General features: G+C 38.5%; 1 protein-coding gene across 1 annotated transcript in view; it reads right to left on the bottom strand.

Annotated features, from left to right (window-relative positions):
* LOC145990207 (uncharacterized) overlaps positions 1-25819 on the bottom strand; it is a 146461-nt gene that overhangs the window by 44248 nt on the left and 76394 nt on the right. Inside the window, exon 3 of the mRNA XM_083125873.1 lies at positions 1675-1761. Within this exon, the coding sequence (XP_082981999.1) occupies positions 1675-1761 (87 nt within the window). The remainder of the gene's footprint in view (positions 1-1674; positions 1762-25819) is intronic.

Below are 25819 nucleotides of genomic sequence, written 5' to 3'. Positions count from 1 at the left end.
AACTTTTGCGAAGGCGTTTGAATCTCAAGTTTGGCATCAGAAGCAGGGTGACGCTAGGGCTACCCACTGGCATAGCCAGGCATAGGCTCACCGGCCGGGCCCCTCTCGAAATTTTGCCACATAATCTATTCTCTGTTAGGTGTAAGAACGAAGTCAATGTAAACACACACACGTGACTTTTAAGAAATTCTATTGGTAGCTGTGAAGGAATCTTGCGCGTAGGAATATAGTGTGTGTGAAAAAGCCATTCCACTCAGCGTAGCTGCAATACTGAAGTCGTTGGGCTTTAAATTAAAAGCTTGAAAGCTACGACCAATGTATTCATGGACAAAATAACGCCAGAACTAACAAATAGGAAAGGAACTATTTTTTTAGAGGTCACATGCTTTTGCTTGCAATAACTTCGTTCTTGCAGTGGATGGAGAATAGAATAATTAAGCAATAAATTGAGAAAGAACACTCACAAGAAACACCCATGCCCAGCCCAGATCGTGTAAGATCGTTAGTCGACCAGACTGTTAGATTAAATCTACAATATTTTATCGTTAAAATTTCACGGTTTGCCTGTTAATTTGCAAAAATAAAACGCAACAGTTTCTTTCATTTAAATACAAATAGCTTATATTGCATAATGATTATAAATTTCGGCCGCGTGCACCATGATTTTTTAAATAACTGAATCATTAAAAGTATATTAATCTGGGTAATTATACTGTATTAGACCGGCATTTGAACAGAACTTTTTTTACAGTTTATGCAGATTACCGTTAGGAGGACCCACATTGAAAATTGAATTAATTGTTTCCTAGTTGATTAAGTTTTAGCCTTTACTTGAACGTTCCTTAATTTTCAATCTGAGGGTGTGACTTTTCTAATAGGGTGTAAAGGTTAATTTAGCTTGAAACGATAAAAATAAGCTTCTTTGTAAAATTTTAAGGGTTTGAAAGAAAAAAGAAAGAAAGAGAGAGAGGGAGTATGTGTCTGTGTGTGTGGTATAGATTAGAGCTCTGTTTCTCAGGTGCTAAGAATGTGAACGACATTTATTTTTTATGTGCTGAAAATATGTAAAATATGCAGAATAAAAAATTGTTGGCAACGTTTTAAAATCATCTTACACTTGTGGAGATACTCGTATATCACACGTAACAGTCAAGCTTCATCTACATTTACTGATTTTTTCAACATATGAAATGTATTTTCTAGGAGAGTTCATTAATAAACTTCAGAAGATTCCGAGTATCTTAACTGTAATTGGTTCACTTATGCTAAATGCTAATGTTGAATTAAGAGTAGCAGGCAAACTGGATCATATCTATGCATTGTTTCCAGAATTGTAATATTTTCTTTTCGATTGTAGTAAATAATGATAAAATTAAGAAAAATGTGCTAACGACTCCGCCACGCAGATCGACTCCATGAACGGAAATGCTGGCTAACCAATCTTGGCGTTTGTAATGGGTTATTTCCCATGGCCGGATGCCGGATGCTGTGCTGTGCTGTGCTGTGCTGTGCTGACCATTCGTAATGTGTTTCCTGCCTTACAACATTCTAATGGTATGTGAATATTTGCTGTCCTCATTGCCTTGCGAAGAGTGATTTCAAATGCCCTACCTTCTATATTAACTCAAACAAGGAATATCAAGCATTGCTAGAATAATTAAACCGTGGACCTACCTCAGGTGTTTTGCTAAATAAATCTGTCAAATTTCGAGGAGCCCAGTAAAATATCCTGTTCACTTTCTTACGGTCATAGTCGGCTTCCTGGAAGAGAAGAAAAGAAAGACGTTGATCAACAATGGACATTTCCACTAAATTTTACTTACAACAATTTGAAATTTAAATGTATAGTTTATAGTTAATGCATGCAACACCATCTACGAGTTATATATCTTATAGTGTAACCGTATAAATAACATACGGTTAGAAAGTAACTGCAACCATAGGTGGATCCAGAATTGTTATTTAGGAGGGGCACAGAATATGTATAAGTTCATAATAAGTCCAGTGGGGTACATTCCGGTGTCCAGCAAATCTAGTTTCGAATAGCATATTTGTGCAAAACCTCATCTTATTCTTTAGCTGGAAAAGGATATAAATAACTGAAGGAGGTTATTGAAGGATGCTATCATATGTCGTTGGAACATTTTTTTGTTTGTTGGGATGTAATGATATCATTACTTTCAATAACAATTAGTCTTTTCTTATGGGAGGGTCTGAAGTACAGATCTGAGATCAAGGTCAGATCATGTCTCGCTCTCGGTCCCTTCTCGTCTCGGTAAGTGTCGAAGGGGCTGGTTTTTTCTCGTCTTGATTTTTACATGCTCAATCTGGTACCATCTATCCGTAGTTTGTTCTCTATTTCAGTGAGGTGCCCAAGAATTTCGTAATTTAGTGACCAATTTTGCAATTTGATTACTTCTATATATTATTTTCTTTCGGAAACCTGGACCAAAAAGGAGAGGGTTCTCTGGACGGGGCAGTGGTGGGCTGATGACTTTTTCTCGTGCGCTGGATGACTTTTTTGTTTGTTTGTTTTGGCTTACTAAGTTCGCTGAAGGTTTTACGTGATATCTATGGATGTGATTGCTTACGATATGAAGGGAAGGCGACCACTTCTGTTAATTGTCAAAGAGAAGACGACTTATCTCTTTAAGGGGTGATCGCTTGATTATAGATAATAGCCATTTAGACGTCCCAGTGTGGGTGTTAACTCTCTGACCTCCAATGAAGTCCGTCTATGGAGCAGGTGGGCGGGTGTGAAAAGAGATATTTGAGACATTATGAGAATATAATACAACAAGAATCAACATAGAAAAGCAGAGATGTAGAAAGGCTGAGACTAAAATTGATAAACGTTGTACGAAGATATGGAGAAACAGAGAAAAGATAGTGAAACTGAGGACGAAATAAAAAACAACAGAGAAAGAGACGAACAGAAAAGAAAAGAGGGAAAAGTTGACGATAGAAAGAGAGAATGAGAGTGAAGCGGGAGATGAATGAGAGATAAACAGGAAGAAAATAGAAAGAAATATAAGGGAAGCATTAAGTAGATATAGAATGAAAGATATAAACAAAAAGGAAGATAGGGAGAGAAGCAGGAAGAAGTAGAGAGGAAACAGGAAGAAAAATAGAAAGGTAAAGATTGAAAGAGACAAAAAAGTCAGATAAAATGATATAAACAAAATTGTGGTAGATGGATAGAGAGGGAGAGAGAGAGAGAAAACATGGGGAAGAAGGGAAGAGAGAGATAGAGAATGAAAAATAGAAAGAAAGATGTTGAGAAACATTAAGACAGAAAGACATAAACAGAGGACAGAAAGAGACATAATGAATAAGGGGAAAATTGAAGAGGATAGAAAATGACAGAAAATAGAAAGAAAGAAACGTGAAGTAAAGGATAGAAAGAGAGTACAAGAAGAGACAGAAAGAGGGAGAGAGACGCATGAAAGAAGTAAAAAAAAAATTGAGGAAGAAAGTGAAACAGAAAAATAGAAAAATGCAGAGAAACAGAGGGCAAAAGGAAATAAAGAGTGAGATAAATAAAATTAACGAAGAGAGAAACAAATATATAGAGAAACCGAGAAGAAAGAGAGGAAAGTGGAAGAAAAGAGAATATTAAATGAACGACCAGCGTCGCAAATCCCACCTGAAAATATTTTCTTGAGAGAATCGGGTGCCTCAAAAAGGAAATGGTGCCGACGAATCGTTGCCAGGCCAAGAGGGAACGACATTGAAGCCACCGGCGCGGTCGGCGGCCATCTTGATGTTCGCCATCTTGAAATCAACGTGAAAATTTTAAATGAAAAAGGGGTCGTGCGACATATCAGTGTGGGCTAGAATTTCACCAGGAAACCAACTGTGTGTGGCATTTGTTTGCACCTAACTTTAATTGTTGCAGAGATAATGGTACCACAAAACATGACCTTGGCCTGGCAACGATTGGTCGTCACCACTTCCACGTTGCGCACTGCAGTGGCCTTGTACCGGGTGTGTTAAGGGACTTATTGAGCCACCCTGTATATAAAGGCCAGTCCTCGCGAGAGTAAAACCCATGTCAGTATAAACGATTGACCTCCAGTAAGTTTCAAAGTCATTCAGCTCTTGCAACAAAATCGAAAGAAGTTTCTTTTTAAAAAATAAAAGAAAGAAAGTTCCGTATCCTCCATGGCGAGAAGTTAATATCCCGTTCAAGGTTCCCTCTCACCCTTTCGAGAAGTGCGTTCTGAATGATAGCCATTTCCCGTCGCATGATCTGTCAAACGTTTCAAGGCGAATATCATGCACCCGGTCTCAGAAATAGCTACGGGAGCCTTTTACATGAGATTTCGTAACCCAGTAAGTGAAATATCACGTGAGTGAATAATCAATTCCGAAATTCCTTTTTTTCGGTCGTAAGTTGGTTCAGGGACGGCACGGGGGCGTGCCCAGAGATACACGGGTCTCAAAATTCGCTGTGTCCATCGAACTACTCCTAGGTAAACATAGTTTCTTTAGCATTATCAGTAAATTATTATTGCCAAATAGAGTTTATTCTAACTGACAACCTAGGATCCAAACATCAACCATTCCATTGTTATTATTATTAGTTCCAAAACTTGTATTGAGACATTTACTTCAATAGAATCAGCTTCTCGAATCAAATTAAATGGATAGTGTTAGTGTTACATATATTTTGTTACATTTTCATTAGTTTCACAAGTACGATATGATTCCAAACGAAATGTTGTTATTTTATGTCATATTATTTATGTATATCGTTATGTTTGTCGGACAATGGGAAGAATGATGGAAGAAAATTATAAATATCCATTACCTTGGATTTCAACCCTGATCCCTGTTTTTGTAATGTGTTACGCTAATCAACAGATCAGCCTGGCTAGCTAGGTTCCTATTTGTGCCTCATTAAACTGTTTACATAAATAGTACGCTAATCCCAAGTGCCATTCTTGGATCCGTTATTGATTAGAAACCCCTTCTCTCCCTTTACAAATATGTGCTCCTCTGACAAGAGCTTTTCTGCAGAGGTTCATAGTTCCTAATAGTTACAGTAATATCTTAGAGCTTAAAAAGCAACTCCATTCAACTTCCCAGACCTTACATAAACAATAATTCAACATCCCATATGAGATTAGTGTATGATTTCATAGCTTGGGGAAGAAGCAATTCAACATGGCCTACCTCTTTTTGTTTGTAGTTTGGCAATTAGTTATTTCTAATTTCCTAATAACTTCAGTTTGATCCATCATTTGATACCCCTTTCTTATTGCGTTTGTTTTAGTCGAGAAAAGGACGGAAAAGTAGGAAATAAAACTGAAATTTTAAGAATAAAGATTAAAAAAATATATATTTCCTGCACGATAAGGTCCATTAATCACTTTCACGCCAGATGTCGTTGCGAACTGAAACCATTGATGTTCAGTTGTTCACTGGGACGAAGGAAGAGGGGGAGCACCGGAATGTGTTTTGCGCCGCTTCTCTTTTCACGAAACACCTTGAACTGGTTGCATGAGACTGTAGCAAATCGATAAGCTTAACTTTAAATCCTTCCTCATGCCCCATCCACCTGCCCCTACTAACCTTCGCAAGATATCCTGTGGCCTTAAGATTTATGAACGCATTCTGACATGGGATATATGAGGTTAGGGAGAAAAGGAAGGGTTTGAGCGGGTGTTTGAAATACATATTTGTTTAAGGTGACCATACTTCCATATTTAGCTGTGGCAGTCCTTTTAAAATATGTCTCGGCTTTTTTCCGGATGATCAACAGAGACCTGAAAAGTTTCAATTTATCATCTAGATACAGTCAGGGGAATTTTTGGATTGCAACTACCCCATTGACTTTCCATCGAATCGTTATAAAGCCAGAAGTGTTCACGACTGTGCAAGCTTCCGTCTCCCTAGTGGTAAAAGCAAATTACAAGTTCTGGTGTTCAAATCTAGAACGTTCGGGGAAAACCACTAAAGTGAAAAACTGCGATTTTTCTGTTGTTTTCATTAATTCAAGTCACACTGAATCAGTTAAAGAAAATATTATTAGGGTCAAATGGAAGTAGGTACTATGAACCCACCGAACCCCACTGAGCCCACTTCTGTATACAATCCCATATTTTGTCAAGAGCAAGGCCAAGAAATACAGCAGACAGAAAACAACATCCGTTAGCCACCACCGTCGGGGATATAAGCAAAGACCTAGTGTTGTCAATCGAATGTATGACTGTCCACAATAGAAAAATTCCTCTTGAGAATGGTGTTAGCGACGTTCTCAGTTTTTCACCACCATTTACTTTGATTAAAGTGCAGGGTGCAGTGAATGTTAAAACTAATACCACCAAGCAGTAACATTTAGAGTTACTATTTTTTGTTGGTGCTATTAGGTTAGGTAAAATATAATGCAAAAAATAGACCTAATTAATGAAAATTTTGCACATTAATGTAATTTTTTTACATATAAAAATTAGACTCTGTGGTGCAACAACACTTTAAGGGTCGAGGCTTGCCAAATGCTTTTTCTTTGGGTGACAGTTAGTCAGAGTTCGAGTTACATCGTTGCTGTTTTTTCACTTTCCACACTGCTTTATTTCCTTAAAGTGACTTGTCATATATCCTCGTCGACATAAATTTCTGGATCCAACACTGTGAATCGAACCTAAAACCTATCTCAGCAAAGGGACAGCCCTAAAAATTGGACAAGGCAGAAGTCTTGCTTTTTTTAATAATATAGGAATATTTTATTGTAGCATACATTTCTTTATTTGTGTTTCTTGCAATCCACAGATTATAATCGGTGCATGGAACACTGAAATCTACGTGAATTTTGAAAACGGTGGAACAATTTATTCCTTAGACCAGAGGTTCCCAAACTTTTTCGTTTCACGTCGCTCCTTAGTGTTTCAAGATTTTCCGTGGCGCCCAAGTCGGAATGTAGACCTATCTAATACTTACTGTGGTTAGGTTGCTTGCCTTAAGTTAAAAAATAAACACATATTTCAAATTCAGAAACATTTTATGTGTAAAAAGTACTAAATATATTTGGAATAAGTGACATTTCAGTGAAAATACCTTAACTTTTCACGGAATCCCTGTAAGCCAGCTACGGTGCCCCAGGGAGCCGCGGCGCACACTTTGGGAACCACTGCCTTAGACTGAACGGTAGACTATGGAAGCAAATTGGCCCTGAATTATACACTAAAGTTTTTGGATCTAAGACAATTTTTTACGTTGCTTATGCACAGTGATGTGCGTCTACGCGTAAACAACGATTGTCTACATTCTGCGTGTAGACAATGTACACTATGTAAACTATGTAATCTACGTAATCAACGTAGACAACATGGCGCTCGTCGTTCTCCGTGCAAGGCACGCGCATCGTTCTAGAAGCAGCAACCAGCATCAGCAGGTGGGCATAGAGAGCGTGAAGTAGCTATTACACTGTTCAGAAACAAGTGTTTTAAATATTTATTTGCGTTCAACTAATTCACTACGTATTAATTGAACTGCAAAAAAAACTTGTCGCGAGATACCCAAAAAAATACGATGTCCGTAGAATGACAAGATTCGTTTTACTTCTATTCCCACCATTTCACTCGTGGAAAAATCTGCTTTAAAGACACATGCACTTTCCTATGCAGTAATAAGACAAAACTTATTTTTAGCCTTCCCTTTTGTCAGTGTAAAAAATAATGTCAGTTTTCAATATGGCTGTCATTTGTTTTTCTTCCGGTAGTCCCTTTTCCCCTCTTTAGTGAAAATTCTATAACTTTGATTACGTCGGATGGTCTTAAGTTGGTTATAGACCCAGATTATCGACATGTTTAAAAAAAAAAAACTTTCTCTTTCAAAGACCTCTGGGATTTCTTTCTTCCCTTTTGTTTGCATTGTCTACGGTAGACAATGTAAACTATACGCCAATGTAATCTTCGTGTAACGCGTAGACAACGCATGTAGACGTAAACTTATAGTCTACGGCACATCACTGTGTTATGCATCAGTGTTAGTGTTGCCCACGGGACGAGACGGGACAGGCTTTTAAAAATTCGAAACGTGACGAGATTGACCATGTGTCATGAGACAAACGAATATTTTTGAGACGAGACAGCATTTCCACGAGACGAGACAGGCCAAAGTCTCGTCTCGTGGACAACACTAATCAGTGTGCGATTTAAGATTTTTGCTTTGGGGGGGGGGGGTGCCCACTCAGTGTCGTATTTGTGATTTAATTTATGGGAGGGGTTGGTAGGTTTCTTTAGATATGCAAATTTGAATATGTTACCAGTTAGTAAACTCAACTATTGTCTTCCAGTTCTAAGTAGCTACCTAGGACATTAAATCTTAAGATAACATTTAGACGTAATTTAGAAAAAGGTATGTTTACAATCTAAGAAAACCAAAAATAAAGCTCACGAAATCAGCTCTTCTTGTCATGGCGGTTGCGTTACTATGGGAGCTTTTTGTAAAACCTCTGCACCCGACAACAATTACAGCGATTTAAAAATGGAACTTCGCACGGGAAGTAGGATGCAATTGTTTTAAAGGTTAATTTACTATGGAACAAACCCCGGTATTGGTGTAGTATGTCTCCACATTGGAAGAATGTAGGTGTGATATGTATGCAGTAGCGGCTTCTGCCTATTCGCACATTCGCACCCAAATAAATCTGTAATGCAAATCATTATTATTATACTTATTCATTGAACTCTATCTCCTTCGAAACATCAAGTGTTCCCATGCCGCTCCACCAAGAGAGATGGTGGAGAAGTCTGCAATCCGTGATAGCAACCCGCGTGGACCAGACCGCGATCGGGGATGGAACACAATGGTAATTTCTCTCGCTATGAAGCTGTTGCAGCAGTCGCGTACAGGACGCTGATTGGATGTTTTGGCTTGAGCGCCGTGTGAGGGGAGATTGCATCATGTAGGAAGGCTGTGAACGCAGCGATCTGTGTGCTAGCAAATGTAGTGTTGCAAACCCATTCCATTGGAGATCGTGTGACGCAGTCGATGCAACCCATACATCATCGCAAATTGAGGGATTTTTTTATGTAAGGAAAATTTCGATGGTATATTGTCCCGAGCATAACAGGGGAAGAAAAGGATTAGAGGGTGGAGGGCAACTGAAACCAAAACGGGTGTTTTAAGAATGCCTTTGCTTCGTGCATCTTGGTCAAAATGAACGCCCTCTGTGGCGCAGTAGCCGAATTATCAACCCGCGGGGAGGGAGCGTGCATCAAATAGTCAGCTGTTTTGCATTGTGTGCCTGTTACTGCGTTACATACTTATTTAACGCTGTCAAAAGGTCGTTCCTGTTTCAGGGCAAAGTGTTTGATTTCATGATGAATAGGGAAACTGCACATAGCGAAAGCAGACTTAACGTTATTGATTTTTTGAAGGGTAGTTAGCTACAAAGCCTGTAGTAACTGCAGTAATATATGGATACGGCGGAAGAGAAGGAAAATTCTGAAGTACGATTACGATGCAGGGCAGTGTGAACTTAGTGAGTACTGTTATTTGCTTTAACATGTATTATTCTCTTGATTTCGCTTGATTGCTTGGTTGATCAGTCTGTCACTGATTTCCTCCATGTGGTAGTTGGATCGGCTTCTTTGGTGTACGCCAATGTTATTAATCTCCTTGTTCATTAATATCAGCAGAGCGGGGAAGAAAGTTTTTACGAAATATTTTGCAAATCGACAATAGTATTGATATTGTAGATCGGTATTTCTATGTTTTGAGTGATTTTGTCAGGTTATCGAATGCTGAATTACATAACACAATAACATCGCTTTTCTCGTGATTGGCTAGGTAATTTCAGAAATATTTGAAATTTGTAAAAAAAATTCGTGTTAAAAAAATCATGAAATACCAGTGAAAGGTGATCAAAACTTGGGTTGCCAATATATTAAGCTTCATTATCTACGCAAGAAAGGGTGGTATAACACTTCTGAACGATAGACTGAAGTGCACACCCATAGAGCCAGACCACGAGCCGTCACTGTATGTATCAAGCTCTTTATTTGTGTATGTTTTCTTCACTTTACTCTTCTTAACCACGTTAGGTAAGGTTAGGTTAGGTTAAGTTAGGTTAGGTAAGATAAGGTTAGGTAAAGAAAACATACAAAAAACAAGATGTGTATGTTTTATATACCTAACCTAACCTAACCTACCGTGGTTCACAATGACGTATCAAGAAAAAATGTGGAGACATACTACAAATATATATATTTATACAATAAAAACAATTGTCCCGAATGATTTTTCAGTTGTGTTTGTTCCACATTAAAGAAATGGTGTACTTTATGCTTTTAATTCCATTTCCTTGCAGGAACTAATTTTTATTTTTATTTGTTGTAAAAATACTTTGTACGTATTGTGGCTTTCTATCAACTTGGAAATATTTGACGCCTATACCAGCCTGTGTGCACAAGGCACTAATTCAAGAACGAGCAGTTATTGAGGCAGCCCTCATTCTACGTGTTGGGCAAATGAGTGAGGAGGCACAAGAGGCCAGAAACAACACATTGAAATGTATCTCAAATGCACTCCGGGAGAGTATGTAGGGAAGCAATAATTGCTGACACATTCAATAGAATTCCCGAGTTTTGAGATTTTATTTTAAGTTGGCTTTATAGGCTACTGGACCTACAGTTTAAAGTTGGATCTGAAACACTATGCAATACGTCTCCACCGGGTATCGAATCCGGGACCTCTTGAGCTCAAGGCAACGACGTCACCACTACGCCATCGGGGAGGCCAATTGGATTCTTGAAACCTCAAATCTCACGATAGCAAGTCAATGTCTATCGCGAAACAGAGAGCATGGCTGTCAACAGAGGTGGTGGCCCTTTTAAGCGCAGAGGAGGAGGAACTTGAATATTAGACTGCTAGGATAGAAATAGTGATTCCGATTTCGATGACTGAAGATAAATTGTTGAATTTTGATGCAAACTCCACATTTTTCATTTTATTGCATGTTACTAGGACTTCTAGATAATAATAACACAAACGAGGGGGTATCGTAAAGTTTTGACAATCACCATGAAGTTTTTTAGCTATAAGCGTGATTTTTTGTCAGTAAACTTATTAAACCCTATGTAGCTAATGGTGCAAAAACCAAGTGATTGTGTTTATTTGTTTTTTTTTTTTTTCAGAAATCGCGAGAGTTAAGAGGAAAGTGTGAGATGGATAAAATTGAAGCCCGAAGTGTGAACTTTCGAAGCGGATGTTGACCCTTTTGGAGCAGGATAAAGATGATTTCTTTGGCCGTCTGGTAATCATGGACGAATGTTGGGTCTACCAGTACGATCCAGAAACCAAAACCATGAGCAAGGAGTGGAAGCACTCCCATTCCGCCCACCCAAGAAGGCAAAGGTGCAGAAGTCGGCAGGGAAGGTCATGCTGTCAGTTTTCTGGGATTGTCGCGGGGTCGTATTCACAGACTACCTTGCGAAGGGTCAGACCGTCACTGGCGACTACTACTGCACACTTCTGGACAAGTTGCGAGGTGCTCTGAAATAAAAACGGCGCGGCATGCTCACGAAATGCGTTCGTCTCCTGGCCGATAATGCACCCGCTCACTCTTCGCAAGTTGCGATCGAGAAAGCAAGGCAACGTGGCTATGAAATCTTGTCGCATCCACCCTATGCTCCCGATCTCGCACCAAGTGACTTTTTCTTATTCCCTGAAATGAAAAGACCGTTGCGGGGTCGGCGATTTGACACCACAGATGACGTCATTATGGAGGTTGAGCAATGGTTTTCGTCTCAATCCAGCGAGTTCTACAACGAGGGCCTTCGGAAGGTCAAGAAACGATGGGAGAAATGTGTGGCTATGGATGGTTACTATGTAGAGAAGTCCAAAGTCCCTCAATATAAAACACCAATTCTAGCTCGTTTAGAACAGGGTGATTATCAAAACTTTACGATATCCCCTCGTATGTGTGACACGGTAAAGAATTTTTCTATTTTTGTCCAGATTTTGAGTCATTTTTGGACTTTCGTGTAATGGGTGAATCAGACCACCAGAACGGATTTGCCTAATAATGTTATCGTTAGTCTTATCACGAGCCACGCCTAAATTCGATCTTATAAAAACCAAGTTACCCCAGCGTAGTGAACTGGGCCATTGTTTATCTAATGACCTCAAGATCCCTTCTCTTGAAGTGGCTATCGTGTCTGCTGGGATTTTAATATTCATATGGAGAAATACGTAGCCTCAGATACAATCACAGTTTCGTGGTGACACACAAGGTCGAAAAGCGTGCAGCAAACTATTGTAATCGTCGTGTTTTGCATGAACAACGTTCCGAATCCACCAGTTCTTTAGTACACGCATGGCTGAAATAGAAGCAGAGGAAACGTACACTTATTTACGGGCACAACTCACGCAGACACGCACTTGCGTAACACTTTTTCTCCATCTTCCATCAGCTGTGTTATGCTTTAGTGGTAATTCCCCCACAGCATTATATTATCAGTACTATAGTGAACGCATTTTCAACTGGCGGCTAACCTTGGGAGTTATTTGTATCTGCCAATGGTCGTCGAGGGTGTGTGTGTGTATTGGAGCGGGTGGTAATCTCAGTTGTGGACATCTTGGAAAAACTTTGCCAAGTGTAATCCTGTCTTTGTTGCATTAGCTTTTAGCTGTGTCCTTCAATCACTACACTATCTCCCCCCCACCACCACCTCCACAACCGCCTTTATAAGGGTCAACTCATAACAAGACTCTTTAGCAACCCTCTCGTTACAACCACATGAGAGATGAACCCACGCACTTAGAATATGTTTGACAACACGGAATGTCTTCAGATTCTAGTTTGTTTGGTGCGGAACGATGTAAGTTAAAGGCAAAACCAACAACTGATTGGTTGCTAAGATAATGATGATTGGTGATATGATGAATTTGATGAATGGACATTCACAAAGATAATCCATGCCCAGGCCGGGATTCGAACCCGGGACCCCTGGTGTCGTTGCGCGACGGAGCTCGGCGCTTTTCTTTAGTTCTATATGTAGGTGCGAAGAGTGTAACAAGTGAATGCATATAGCTTTCTATTTCGGTTGTTTTACCGAATTTGGTAGAATGAGGATGAAGGATGAAGGGACAAACACAATGATACAGCTATGCCTTAACGAGGGGTTCAATCTGAGACCTCTGGCCACTTGCGTCTTGGTTATGTTCGTTTATTGTACTTGTTTTGAATTTATCATGTTAGCAGATTTTTGGTACACAATACTAAACTTACTAAACTAATACCTAAATGAGCATGTTAATATAAATATTGGGCACTACAAACCAGTTTGTAATTTTGTACTATTTTTTTTAATTACATGGGATGCTTTCTAAGTTTCCAACGATAATTATAATCGCGAAATAACTTTCAGCATAATGGGCCAAAAATGCGAGGTGTCGCGACGAAACTCTCTGCATAATAGGACAAAAAAAGAAAGGTGTCACAGACGATTTCTGCTTAGGACAACACTTATTAATTTTGTCCCATTATGCTGAAAGTTTCGATGCAACAACTCTACATGTTTCCCATTATGGTAAAACCTTCATCGGGATTATCATTTGAATTTTCACAAGTTTGCCATGTTAATATATTTATATTCATTTCTAAGTGAATATAAGTTGATGTACGTATAATATGAAAAAAAATTAAAACGAATTTTTCTTGAAGAAAAATTAATATATTAATATACCGTGAATAATATTTACATACCACAAGATAAATGAACAAAGGAAATTGGAGACTATAAAATGACATAATTCTTAAAGAAGTAATTCAATTAGCTATTTTGCAAAAATAGGCAAACAGCCTATAGGACAGCCATGTCAAACTCAATTCGTAAGTATGACGATAATGTCAAAACTGTCTGGGCCGCACACCTCGAACCCCAACCCTTTGAAGCCTAAAACTAAGGGCTTCGCCCTAGACGGGGAGGGGAAATTTTCAATTGATTCTCTTGCAGCGTAGGTATATTATATAAACTATATATAGAGCCTCCCCCACCTCAAATGCCAAAAATTAGGAACCGGTGAGATGCAAGAAACCAGAGAGGGAATTCCTCCTCATCCCCTTTTACATAACGCCCTGCTTAGAATTGAACGATTGTATTATTACGTGTGTGTAAACAGAACTAAAATTCCAGCAGCAAAATGGCTTATTCCAGAATACTGCTCTGAGAGATATAGGAAAAATCTAGGACCACCTCATGATAATTCTCTTTCAATACTGAGTCGCATTGTAATTCAATAAGTTCCATTTGAAGGTCGGGACTTGCACACGCAGTTTCAAAAGAAAAGGGAGCAGTGGACAAGAAAGTTTCCCTTCCCACTCTTTGAAGTCTTAAAACTGTTTTCAAATTCATCAAGTAGTATTTTTATAGAAAAATTCAATATGCTGACCAAGGCAAAATTTATTTTATTTTAAAACATAAACTAAACGTTACGTTTCAACTTTCTAGCAAGGTCTTCTTCAGACTCTGTACCAAGTACAAATGAAATAAGGTACAAAATAGGAAGATATATATATACACAAAAAAACACTCCCCTCCAGACACAAGATTATTAGAAAGTTATTTATCTGGAACATTCACTTTCCAGGTGTTCCAGCAGGTTGTCTTCTCCTGTCAACGGCTCTTATTCCTTATGCTTTCTTTATTCATTCCTCTTCCATCTTCTCTCCTCTTTCGCACTTGTCCTTTCCACTCTTTCTAACACCATCTTCCATTCTTGGTTTATCTTCAGTCCCCCATTCCAGTTCATTGTTTTTCTTCCCTTTTCTTCTATATTTCCTTGGCCTCCTTCCATTTTCTCACTAGTACTCTCTTCTCCCTTCCTTTCTGCTTAGCCTCATCCCACTCTATGTTATGTCCTGTTTCTCTCGTGTGTCTAAATATCGCATTTCTGTCTCTCTTAAGTCGTACATCATCCCTATGTTCTTTCAACCTGTCTTTCAGCCTCTTTTTCGTTTCTCCTATGTACACACTTTGACATTCTCTACACTTCACTTTGTAGATAATCCCTTCCTCTTCCTCTTCTCAGTTTTCCTTTTTCTTGTTTTCATTCTTCGCTATTCTTAAGATGCTTCGTCCTCCCTTCCTGTAAGTTTTAATTCCCACTTTTCTAAGCACTATGCATATCTTTTCTGTGGTCTTCCCCATACTCCTTATGCCAAACCACTTCTCTTTTCCTTTCTCTTCCTCTTTTTCTTTCTCTTCCTCTTCTCCCTTGCCACTTTCCTTCCTTCTTCTGTTTATGTCCCGTGTATCCTCCTTCTCATAGCCATTCTTTTCCAGCTGTTTCCATAGGCTATTTATTTTGCCTTCTTTCACATTCTTTCGTGCATATTTTCTTGATTCTGTCCTCCATATTCTTTATAAAATTTATTTTTGTCACCTCACTTACATCATTTCTCTTGTGACAAAAAACCCCTGCTGCACACTTCTTCCTTCTCCAGTTTATTTCTCTCTACCAAGTGGGTTATTCCCACATTGGAAATAGAAATTATAATTTTGTTATTGTTGAAGATTGTAAATAGTATTGCCTTCCGCTCGTCATTTGTTTTTATTTTACTCCCGCTGGGAGCTTCTTGCAAGAACGCGGAATTCCGGGAGCGTGATATTCTAACACAGCGGCATGGTGCGTGTCGGCTCGCGGCAGCGAGAAACATTTTTCAGCTAACCTATCGGACGTGGGCTTTTGCGTATCTTATTCAGTGTGCAAACGTATTTAATTACTGTATAATGCTAAGTGAATTAAAGAACTTGTATGATATGCAAATTTGTTGCTGTATCCGTTGTTCCAGCCCTATGGTAAGGTATTCAATATGGCGTCATCCCCAGAGATGCTAGTTTCTTTCATGGTGTTACCTGGAAGGAATCTACAGACAGTTATCTACGAAATATTCTTAGTTGTATAATAATTTCAAACTCAAATTTACCTTATCAACTTCAAGATACCTTCATGGTGGGTGAGTAGCCACTCTGGCATTGTGCAGTAAATTATACAAACATAAATCATTCTTCATATCAACACGTATCTTTTGCAAACAGTAGTTACAATAATTTGTGGATAATTTTGAAAATACTGTATAGAAATGAAAATTTGGATTGAAAATTAATATTTGGTTGTTAAATATACATATTAAAATTTTATACTGTTCTTTTGTAATTTTTTTAAACAATTGTACCCAATGAGAATTTTTCAGTAATTTTGCACCATTTTAAGTTTTCCTACTTCAAGTTTTTTCGAGCCTGCTTTATGATTTTTAAAACCTATTTTAGTTACCTAGAAGCACACGTTTTAGAACCTAAAAATCATAGGTTTAATTATCACCACACCTATCTGTTAATGGAATGCAAGAATGTACGCGTTATAGAAAATAGGTGAATCTGGAGAAGTTCCGATGAGTCGAAGCTTTTTCAAGAGAAAAGGAAAAGCGGGACAAATATGTGTAGATAGTCCTGCATGCATGAAATGCACGTAGGGCCAAGGCGGGCCGCGAGTTTGACATGGCTGCTCTAGGATATAAGTAGACGCTGGGCTGACATTAATATAGCCATCAATATGTTAACAAGTCCTGTATGACCATAAAAACTTGTATTTACGAGTTTCTAAACTACTCTGTAAAAATAATCAATGGCTGACACACACTAACGTGGCATAATCCATAAAATATCCAGGAGCATGCACATCCATATCGTACATTATAAATTATGTGTGTATTAAAAACACAAACGTTTTTATCGATATCATGCTACCACTATAACAAGTGATAGATTGTAACACTGGCTTCCTCGTCATTCATACAGAATTGTGAGTTTTTCATAACAATAGCAATTAATAGGCTGTTCCTAGCACGAAATTGTTCGTATTTAGGCGTGAATCAAATGACGAGCGGTTAGGGACAGTATTAGCACCTTGGGAAATATAGGATCCCACTTTAAACTGTAGGTCCAGTCCCGATTAGCCTTACTGTGCATAAAGTGGACTTAAAACACCAAATCAATCCAAATACAAATCCAATCCACGGTGCTAATGCTGTCCCTAGCCGCTCGGAATCAAATGTATTATACTTCTTATATTCGACACCAGAGTGCATCATAGGCGAGGGTGGTCTTCTGTAATGGAACTGCAAGGGAACAAGGTATTTGAGTTTTTGTCAGATTAATTCATTTGATTTATTTCACTTTGCTCTTCTTCCGCTTTTAGCAAATAGTGAAGATGAGATTGAGTGAAGATGAAGTCGATGAAGGAACAAACACACATTGATAAGACACAACACAGGGCCTACAGAGGATTATACTGGCTGTGAGCCCAGATGGCAGGGTCTCGTTAGTCTAGAAGAGACAGTCCGATGTGTTCCACTATGCGTGGAAGAGAGATTGACATTTTGGTGCAAACAGGAAAGTCAGTCCCAAAGATATTTTGGAAACGGTTCATATAACATATCGTTTTCCGTAACACAAAAAAAAAAATTACAACATATTGCTTTGGGACAAACTCAATACTTTCGTGCTTTACCCAGGGTTCGAATCTGGGATATCTGCCTTCGTAGTGCTTTACACTGACATCTCTAACAGGGAGGAAGATCATTATTTACAAACTCTGTATCAGTTACAAGCAGAGGCTGGATTTTTATGTAACATAATCTCGTAAAATATGTACTTAAAAATGTTGCAAAATGTGGTGAAATATGCAACGTGTTGCAAATCTGTAAGGCTAAACTTCCGATCTGAAATTCTGATATCAGCATGATACAAATACGTTTCCTACAAGATTCGAATTCTACACATGACTATAAGTAGTACGTACTGAACAGTTATTCTAATTACGTACTGCGTTTCTTGGTGGAGAAAGAGTTTTCCATCCTCAATGTTTACTACGTGAGTAGCTTAGGTAAGTCAGGTTCGCTGCTCTGAGCTTTATAATTACACTAGCTTATTACTCGGCGTTGCCCGGGTATTTATTTATCCCAATCTTGTATTAAACAGGAAAATAATGAATTCATGTAACTAATTTTAAATGTGATCGTGAATGTCACCAATTATCTTAGCGACTCCGAAAACTATGGATTCGACACTAATCTAGGTCATTTGTGGCATTTTATTTTTCACCCCTCTCACCCCCCATGCTGATAGGTGATGAAGTTGAACCGCATTGGGAGTGTCACGAAAACTATGGATTCCATTCGCAACACAGCCTGAATGTTAGACAACCCGAGAAACACAATCGTTGTGCGGGATTGCATAGAGTCACAAATGCTGTTTGCGGAATTTAGTATCGGTCGTTCGCGATTATTTTTACAAGTTACCCCTTCCCACCCCACCCCTAGGTGTGCCAGGGGTGTCTTACACCAAAAATATTATTTCCAGATTGCAAGTGATACGTGCAGGTTGAAATTGCTCCAGGCGTTCGAGAGTTATGCCGGAACAAACATATATACACCGACACCCACACCCACACCCACCTACACACACACACACACACACACACAAACACATACATTCATTTTTATATATATAGATTCCTACATGCTTACAGAGTTAATATTTACACGTTTTGAGTAGGTAAGGATTGTTAGGTTTGATTGCTTTCGTATTTCAGCACTCTCCCTTCATCTCCTACACGTGTGTCCGATTTCCATGCGAAAAGAACGCTTCGGACAGCAGTGACATTCGACCGCTGTCACTTGCAAAACACCTACTATTCACGATTTAATTCCTCAACTTAAAAACATTTTGCCTTCAAAGTGTACAAATTAGTTTATCCGAGCTTCAAAGTTACATCTACAATAATTTACAGTATTCTAAACTCATTCCTCATCCCCCCGTATATCTTGCAAAAATCATGATCTGCATGATCATCGCCAGAAATTTGTTTAGGGCAGGGGGAGGGGGTGCTAAAGTCCTTAATACAAAGATTGAATAGTACAAAAGTAATAATAACAAAAACAAGTAGCTATTATTTTAAACTCATAATAATGAAGCATTAATTATTGCCAATTTATTGTATTATTACTACTATATCCTTGGCAATATTGTTTATTCCCAGTTACATGCTACATTTTTGAAACATCTATGGGTATTTAAAAAGTACTAAATGAATACAATGAATACGAAGTGGAGATTAATATCCTTTATATTTTACAAAAATCTCATCCTACATTTTTATGACAACCACATTGGAATCCTACACAGTCTTTATAGTGAAGTGGTTGCCTAGCTGCTAGGGATTCTAGGTTAGAATCGTAGGTAAGGCATGAACATTTCACGGTTTATTTACGCATATATATATATATATATATATATATATATATATATATATATATATATATATATATATATATTGTTATACTGAACTCCGTTGGCAATGTACTAGTTTCTATGAGTCTCTGATGATAATACTGATTTACTCCCGTTCCATCGCTTCCCGAAATGTGGGCGTGGTTTGTCCCGATCCATCGCTCCTGATAACGAAAGTGTTTTTTTCGTGTCAGGTGTTCCCGATCCATCACTTCCGAAAATAAGGAAATTGACACTCTCAGAATGTATATAAAAATCTGTGCCACACGCACAAACAAAACTAACAAACGTTGTTACACACATAAATATGTAAAAGGAAGTAAGTAAACAACTCAGCATTTCATAAATAAATAATAAACAAATAATAAGTAAATAAATAAATAAATGAACAGTAGATGAACAGAATAAATGTAAAAATGTTTTTGCTATCAGGAAAGTAATCTCGACCCTACTGTACGATGAGTGGAAATTGAAAACAGAAGTTGCAATGCAACCTAACCTAACCTAACCTAAAATGAAGTTCCTCCATTTTCCAGTCAGAGAACATGGAAAGGAAACATACTCATAGTGGTCATATTGCTATTGTTATTACCGGAAAGAATCTCACACACATATACATACGCGCGCGATTCTGGTTCGATGGATCGGGAATACCTAACCCCGAAAAACCACTTTCGTTATCAGGAGCGATGGATCGGGACAAACCACGCCCACTTTTCGAGATGCGATGGATCGAGAAGCGATGGAACGGGAAGACACCATAATATGATGGATCTTGATCATATCTGATAAAGTTATGAAAAAAAATATATGTAACTTTAATTGGGAAAACTCCCAAATATTTATTTTTATGTAAAATCACTACACATACATAGAATCGATTGAAATATATAACACGTAATAATTGTAATTGTAATTTATTCTTGTTCTGTTGACTACATTGTAGATATTTCTATCTGCAGCAGTATAGAACACGTCATTTGTTACATATAACATTAGGGGCGGACCCTGTGGCGGAGTGGTTAGCAGAGCGCGCTACAACGCCAGGGGTTCTGGGTTCGAGTCCCGGGTAAGGCATGGGTATTTGTGTTCGTCCAGTTGATAAGAAACAAAGAAAATGTAAGAATTGAAAAGTGTAAAAGTGAGAAAAAGAGTGAATGGTGGGGAATACCTCCGTGTAGGGGGTATTTCCTTTAAAAAAAAGAAGAAGAAGAAGAAGTGGTTAGCACATCGCGCTGTGACGCCAAGGGTCCCGGGTTCGAATCCCGCTCGGGCTTGGTTGTTTGTGAATGTCCATTGATCAATTTCATCATTTCATCCCTCATACCCATCTTCGCAAATTAGTCAAGAGGCACAAAACGCGAAGTAAAATAAACTAAATCAATCAATCATTCAACATATAACATTAGCATGATTACAGTACAAATACATCCACTTGATTACTTATTTGGGATGCAGATCAATATAAGTAGATTAATATGAGTGTTCTACTAGTACAATTCGTCAATATTTTAGGTTTCATGCGCCTAAATGTGCTGTCGTAGATCTAGTTATGTCACAAGACACGATCGAAAGAAATAGTAAACCCTTGTGAGAGATATTTAACACCTGGTAACTTACAAATAAATACAAATAGATGGAAAATACTTCACAATTGGATGTTTGATGTGTGATTTCTACATTACTTTTTCCATTTTATTTTCAAATGTTTAGTTACTCGCGCCCATGATGATGAACGATGTTTAGGCACTCACAAAGAAAAATCCAGACTGAGGCTCGAACTCGGAACCTGACCGTGAGTCGACCACTCAAATGCTCAAACACCGAAGCAGCTGGAGTTGTAGGGACGAACGTAACGGAAGTGTCATGTTAATTGGCAAACCGATAACTCTTTGCTCCTACGTCAGAACAAAATCTGATACCTTAGAAGTGGAGAAAGTAGGTTCTACTTTTCTTATGACACTAAATTATGACTAACAGAGTTGGAAATATTCAGAGTATATACAGAGGGGAAGGGCGACTCATGCACTCGCACAGATAAAAATAATTGTTGTCTTCGATTTATTACGAGTTTATAGGAAACTGACGTTTCCAATTAATCAACTAATATGAGTTTTCCTAACTTCATGGATTGTTTTGACATGCTTAAAAATATCCAAAATTACTGAAATTTGTTTCTAAACAAAGTACTACATAAAAACCTTGTTGAAATATTTGAGTGAAATGCACTATTCGTTTAATTATAGAATATTATCATGAAATGAAAATATTATTTTGTATGAAACAATGAATAAATAATGACTACAGATCGTCAAAATTCAATGAAAGTAAACAAAAAAGAATTATGATAGAGAATGGTATTGGATATTACTAAAGTTCCCACTTTGATATGTAAAATAAAAAAAAAATGATATTGAAAACGCCCAGTTTCGTAATTAAATATAATTAACATCACACCAGAAATACTAACTTAGAAACTTTTATTAGCCTCCCATAATTCTTGGTTTTAACCAGCATGTCCTGTTTATTGATCGTAGGTCATAGTACGAAATACTAATTGTTTATTAATTGTACTAATGTTTATTTTGTGTTTAGATAATAGGACTTCAGACTAAGGAAGAAAATTTTGATATTTTTTTCTTTTCAGATCTCAGAAACATTTTGCTTATAGGCGTATATTGTATGCCGCAGGCCCCGCACCCACCTAGGGGCGATCCTGAGTACATGTATGGTGTTGAAGATGTAAAGTTCAGCTATAATTTATCTCTAAATCTCCCTATCTCTCTCTTGCTCTCTCGTTATCTCCCTTTCTACCTCGTTCTCTCTGTGAACGTGTGTGTGTGTGTGTGTGTGTGTCTATTTCTTCCGCCCCCCCCTCTCTCTCTCTATCTCACTCTCTCCCTCTGTGTCTGTCTCTCGTTCTCTTATATTTCTCTTTCTTTCATTATCTTTCTCTGTTTCCTTCTCTCTGTATATCTCTCTGTTTCCTCCTTGCTCCGCCACTCTCTTTCTATTTCATGTTGTATCTTCCTTCCTTCCTTTCTTTCTTTCTATCTTTCTTTCTTTCTTTCTCTGTCTGTCTTTCTCTGTATTTCTTTCTCTCTTCCTCCTTTCTTATTTCTATCTCTCATCCTCCCTTTGTATTTCCCTGTCTTCCTCCCGTTGTATTTCTTTCTCTCTTCCTCCTTTCTTATTTCTATCTCTCATCCTCCCTTTGTATTTCCCTGTCTTCCTCCCGTTGTATTTCTTTACCTCTTCCTCCTTTGTATTTCATTCTCTCTTCCTCCTTTTGTATCTCTTTATCTCTTCCTCCCTTTATATTTTTTTCTCTCTTCCTCCCTTTGTATTTCTTTCTCTCTTCCTCCCTTTGTATTTATTTCTCTCTTCCTCCCTTTGTATTTATTTCTCTCTTCCTCCCTTTGTATTTATTTCTCTCTTCCATCCTTTGTATATCTTTCTCTCTTCCCCCCTCTGTATTTCTTTCTCTCTTCCTCCCTTTGTATTTATTTCTCTCTTCCTCCCTTTGTATTTATTTCTCTCTTCCTCCCTTTGTATTTATTTCTCTCTTCCATCCTTTGTATATCTTTCTCTCTTCCCCCCTCTGTATTTCTTTCTCTCTTCCTCCCTTTGTATTTATTTATCTCTTCCTCCCTCTGTATTTCATTATCTCTCTATCCCTCCTGTGTGTGTGCGCGCACCTGCACGCGAGCGTATCTTCCTTTCTCTGTCTTCTGTCTATCTCCCCACCCCCTTCTTCCTCTCTGTCCCGTTGCGTGCGAAGAAATGTCAGACAACCTAAAAGCGCCGAGGCCAAAATAGTGAAATAACTTCTTGGGGGTAATGACATTCCACGAAGACTCGAGAACGCTTCCCATTGCAATTCGCTAACGTTTCTATAAATCTAGCAAAGCGCTGCGAGTGTGCACCTCGCGCTATGAATAGAAGAAAGTTCAACGCGGCCACTGTTCTAGTTCGCCACATGTAATAATAGGCTTGAGGGATGCAGCTAAACGGCGTTTTTAAGTCTACATTTGGGCAGCAGCAGTAGGCATGCGCCTTGGGTGCAGAGCTGCCAACTGTAGTAAATGTCACTAGATGCAGGGATTTTGACCATATTTGGCCAAGTGGGTTAAATTGATTGATTGATTGATTTAGTTTATTTTACTTCGCGTTTTGTGCCTCTTGGCTAATTTGCGAAGATGGAGATGAGTGATGAAATGATGAAATTGATGAATGGACATTCAGAAACAACCAAGCCCGAGCGGGATTCGAACCCGGGACCCTTGGCGTCGCAGCGCGATGTGCTAACCACTCGGCCACAGGGTCGGGCAAGTGGGTTAAAGTTCTGGTTTATTTTATCTATTCAGCTTTTGGAAGTAACAGTTACTTTTTCGAATAACGTTAGCTGTTAACTAGTTACTTTCTGTAATGAGCGAATGTTAGAGATAAGATAAATACAATTTTGATCTTCATAATCTTCACAAAATAAAAAAAAGAGTGTTATCAGGGGTGCCCACAAAATGGGGGGGGTGGATTAGGGCGCAGACTGCGCCAGTGAGATTTTTAGGGGGATTTTTTCCCTTCAAATAATATAAAATTCAACATTTATATATTTTTCCGAAATATATGTAAAAATTAGATGAATAAAATAAAGTGTTTAAGGGTATTATCGAAAATGGCGGGGGGGGAGAAATATCCAACTCTTACATTTTAGGCCTTAAATGACACGTGAGTTCTGGAGGGAGGTATTCTGAATTAAACGTTGGGGGGACAGTATCCTAATCTAGGTCTTAGATTATAGCGGGTATTTTAGTTAGAGGAGAGGTGAGCATTAAATGGAGGGGAATGTCCAATTATTGTGTATTACTATTGAAATTATGGTGTGAAGACTAAATGCTACTGAATACACTCTTCAATATCAACAGCAAGTCTAAAATTGGCATGAACATTTTGGTAGTAAGATTTAGTATTAAATTTAAAGACGGAGATAGGAAGCTCTTGATAAAGTGTTAAATCTTAGATTGTCAAGGGATTTCTGTGGTGAAGAGAGAGTTCGAATATTAAATTTTGGAGACTGTATCTCGCGATATGGTATCCACACATTTTCGACCCCGAATGTGCCAAAAGAGAAGCTGGAAAATACAAAATATCTCGGGATCCTAAGAAAGTATTGACATCACACTAAATTAATATTTTTGAAAGCCTGCAAAAAAATGGGTGTAAAAATTTTCTTGCTCGCTTCGCTCGCATTCTTGTGTTACTAGAATGCGTGTTTGGCGCTTTCCTCAGGCGTATATGAAGTTTTATACTATAGCAGCATTACAAGACATAAGTGATATTCTCGATATTCATTAATAACATCACTTCTTAAAATATAATGCTTAGTGAATTAGTTACTTTTGAGCAAAGTAACTGTAACCGTAAACTTCAAAGAAGTTTCAATAAATGCCGCTCATTCATACTGCTAACTTTCGTATGTTTGAATAGTTGTTTTAAGTCCACTTTATGCACAGATAGGCTAATCGAGACTGGATCTACAGCTCAAAGTGGGATCCGCACCACTGTGCAATGTACCTCCACCGGATATCGAACCCGGGACCCCTTGGTTACAAGGCGACGAAGTTACCGCTATTTGAAAAAAAAGAAAAAAAGGAAACCAATAAGCGGCAATCTTCCCCGCACATCAAAGTCATGTCAATTGATCTCAATTATCTTTCTCATTCAGGACAGACGAGCACAACCATCCATGACCGAACCGGGATTCGAACCCGGGACCCGTGTCGTAGCGCGCTGCGCTCACAACTCCGCCACGGAGGCCGACCACTACACCATCGGGGAGGCCATGCCGCTTGGCTAAGTGCGACGGGGAAGTAAGAGGATAATGTCTAAACAGCTCACAAATATTCGATAATCACAATTATGTATGTAATATATCTGGCACCAGGGATGTATTGTATACCAGGGGTTAACACCCCCTACCTACTATATCAACCCAAGTATCGGTGCCAACAAAGGTAAGTTCCCATCCTTACCAGAGATTGATTATATCACCCCCTATAAAAATGTTATAGTCACGTACATTTTGAACACTGATATTTCCATTTGAGTTTCAAGTGCCAACTTGTTCCTGAAACAATTATAGTTTCTTGGTTTATACGTAGTCAGCAGCGGCGCTGGCTTAATATGACTATTGGTAGCCAAGATTCACAAACTGTATAATTATATACAAGGTGATTGAAAAGTCTCTTGACATTTTTCTTATATCGCTAATGAGTGGTTTTCAGGATGGGATAGCCGACCCCTGTGGCGGAGTTGTTAGCACATCGCGCTACGACGCTAGGGGTTCCGGGTTCGAATCCCGGTTCAGTCATGGATGGTTGTGTTCGTCTGTCCTGAATGAGAAAGATAATTGAGATCAATTGATATGAATTTTATGTGCGGAGAAGACTGCCGCTTATTGGTTTCCTTTTTTTCTTTTTTTCAAATAGCGGTAACTTCGTCGCCTTTTAAGCAAG

Source organism: Lepisma saccharinum, chromosome 7, assembly GCF_977018435.1.
Source record: "Lepisma saccharinum chromosome 7, izLepSacc3.1, whole genome shotgun sequence".
NCBI lineage: Eukaryota > Metazoa > Arthropoda > Insecta > Zygentoma > Lepismatidae > Lepisma > Lepisma saccharinum.
The sequence above is the reverse complement of the archived record's forward strand: the minus strand, read 5'-3'. Positions and strand labels throughout refer to the sequence as shown.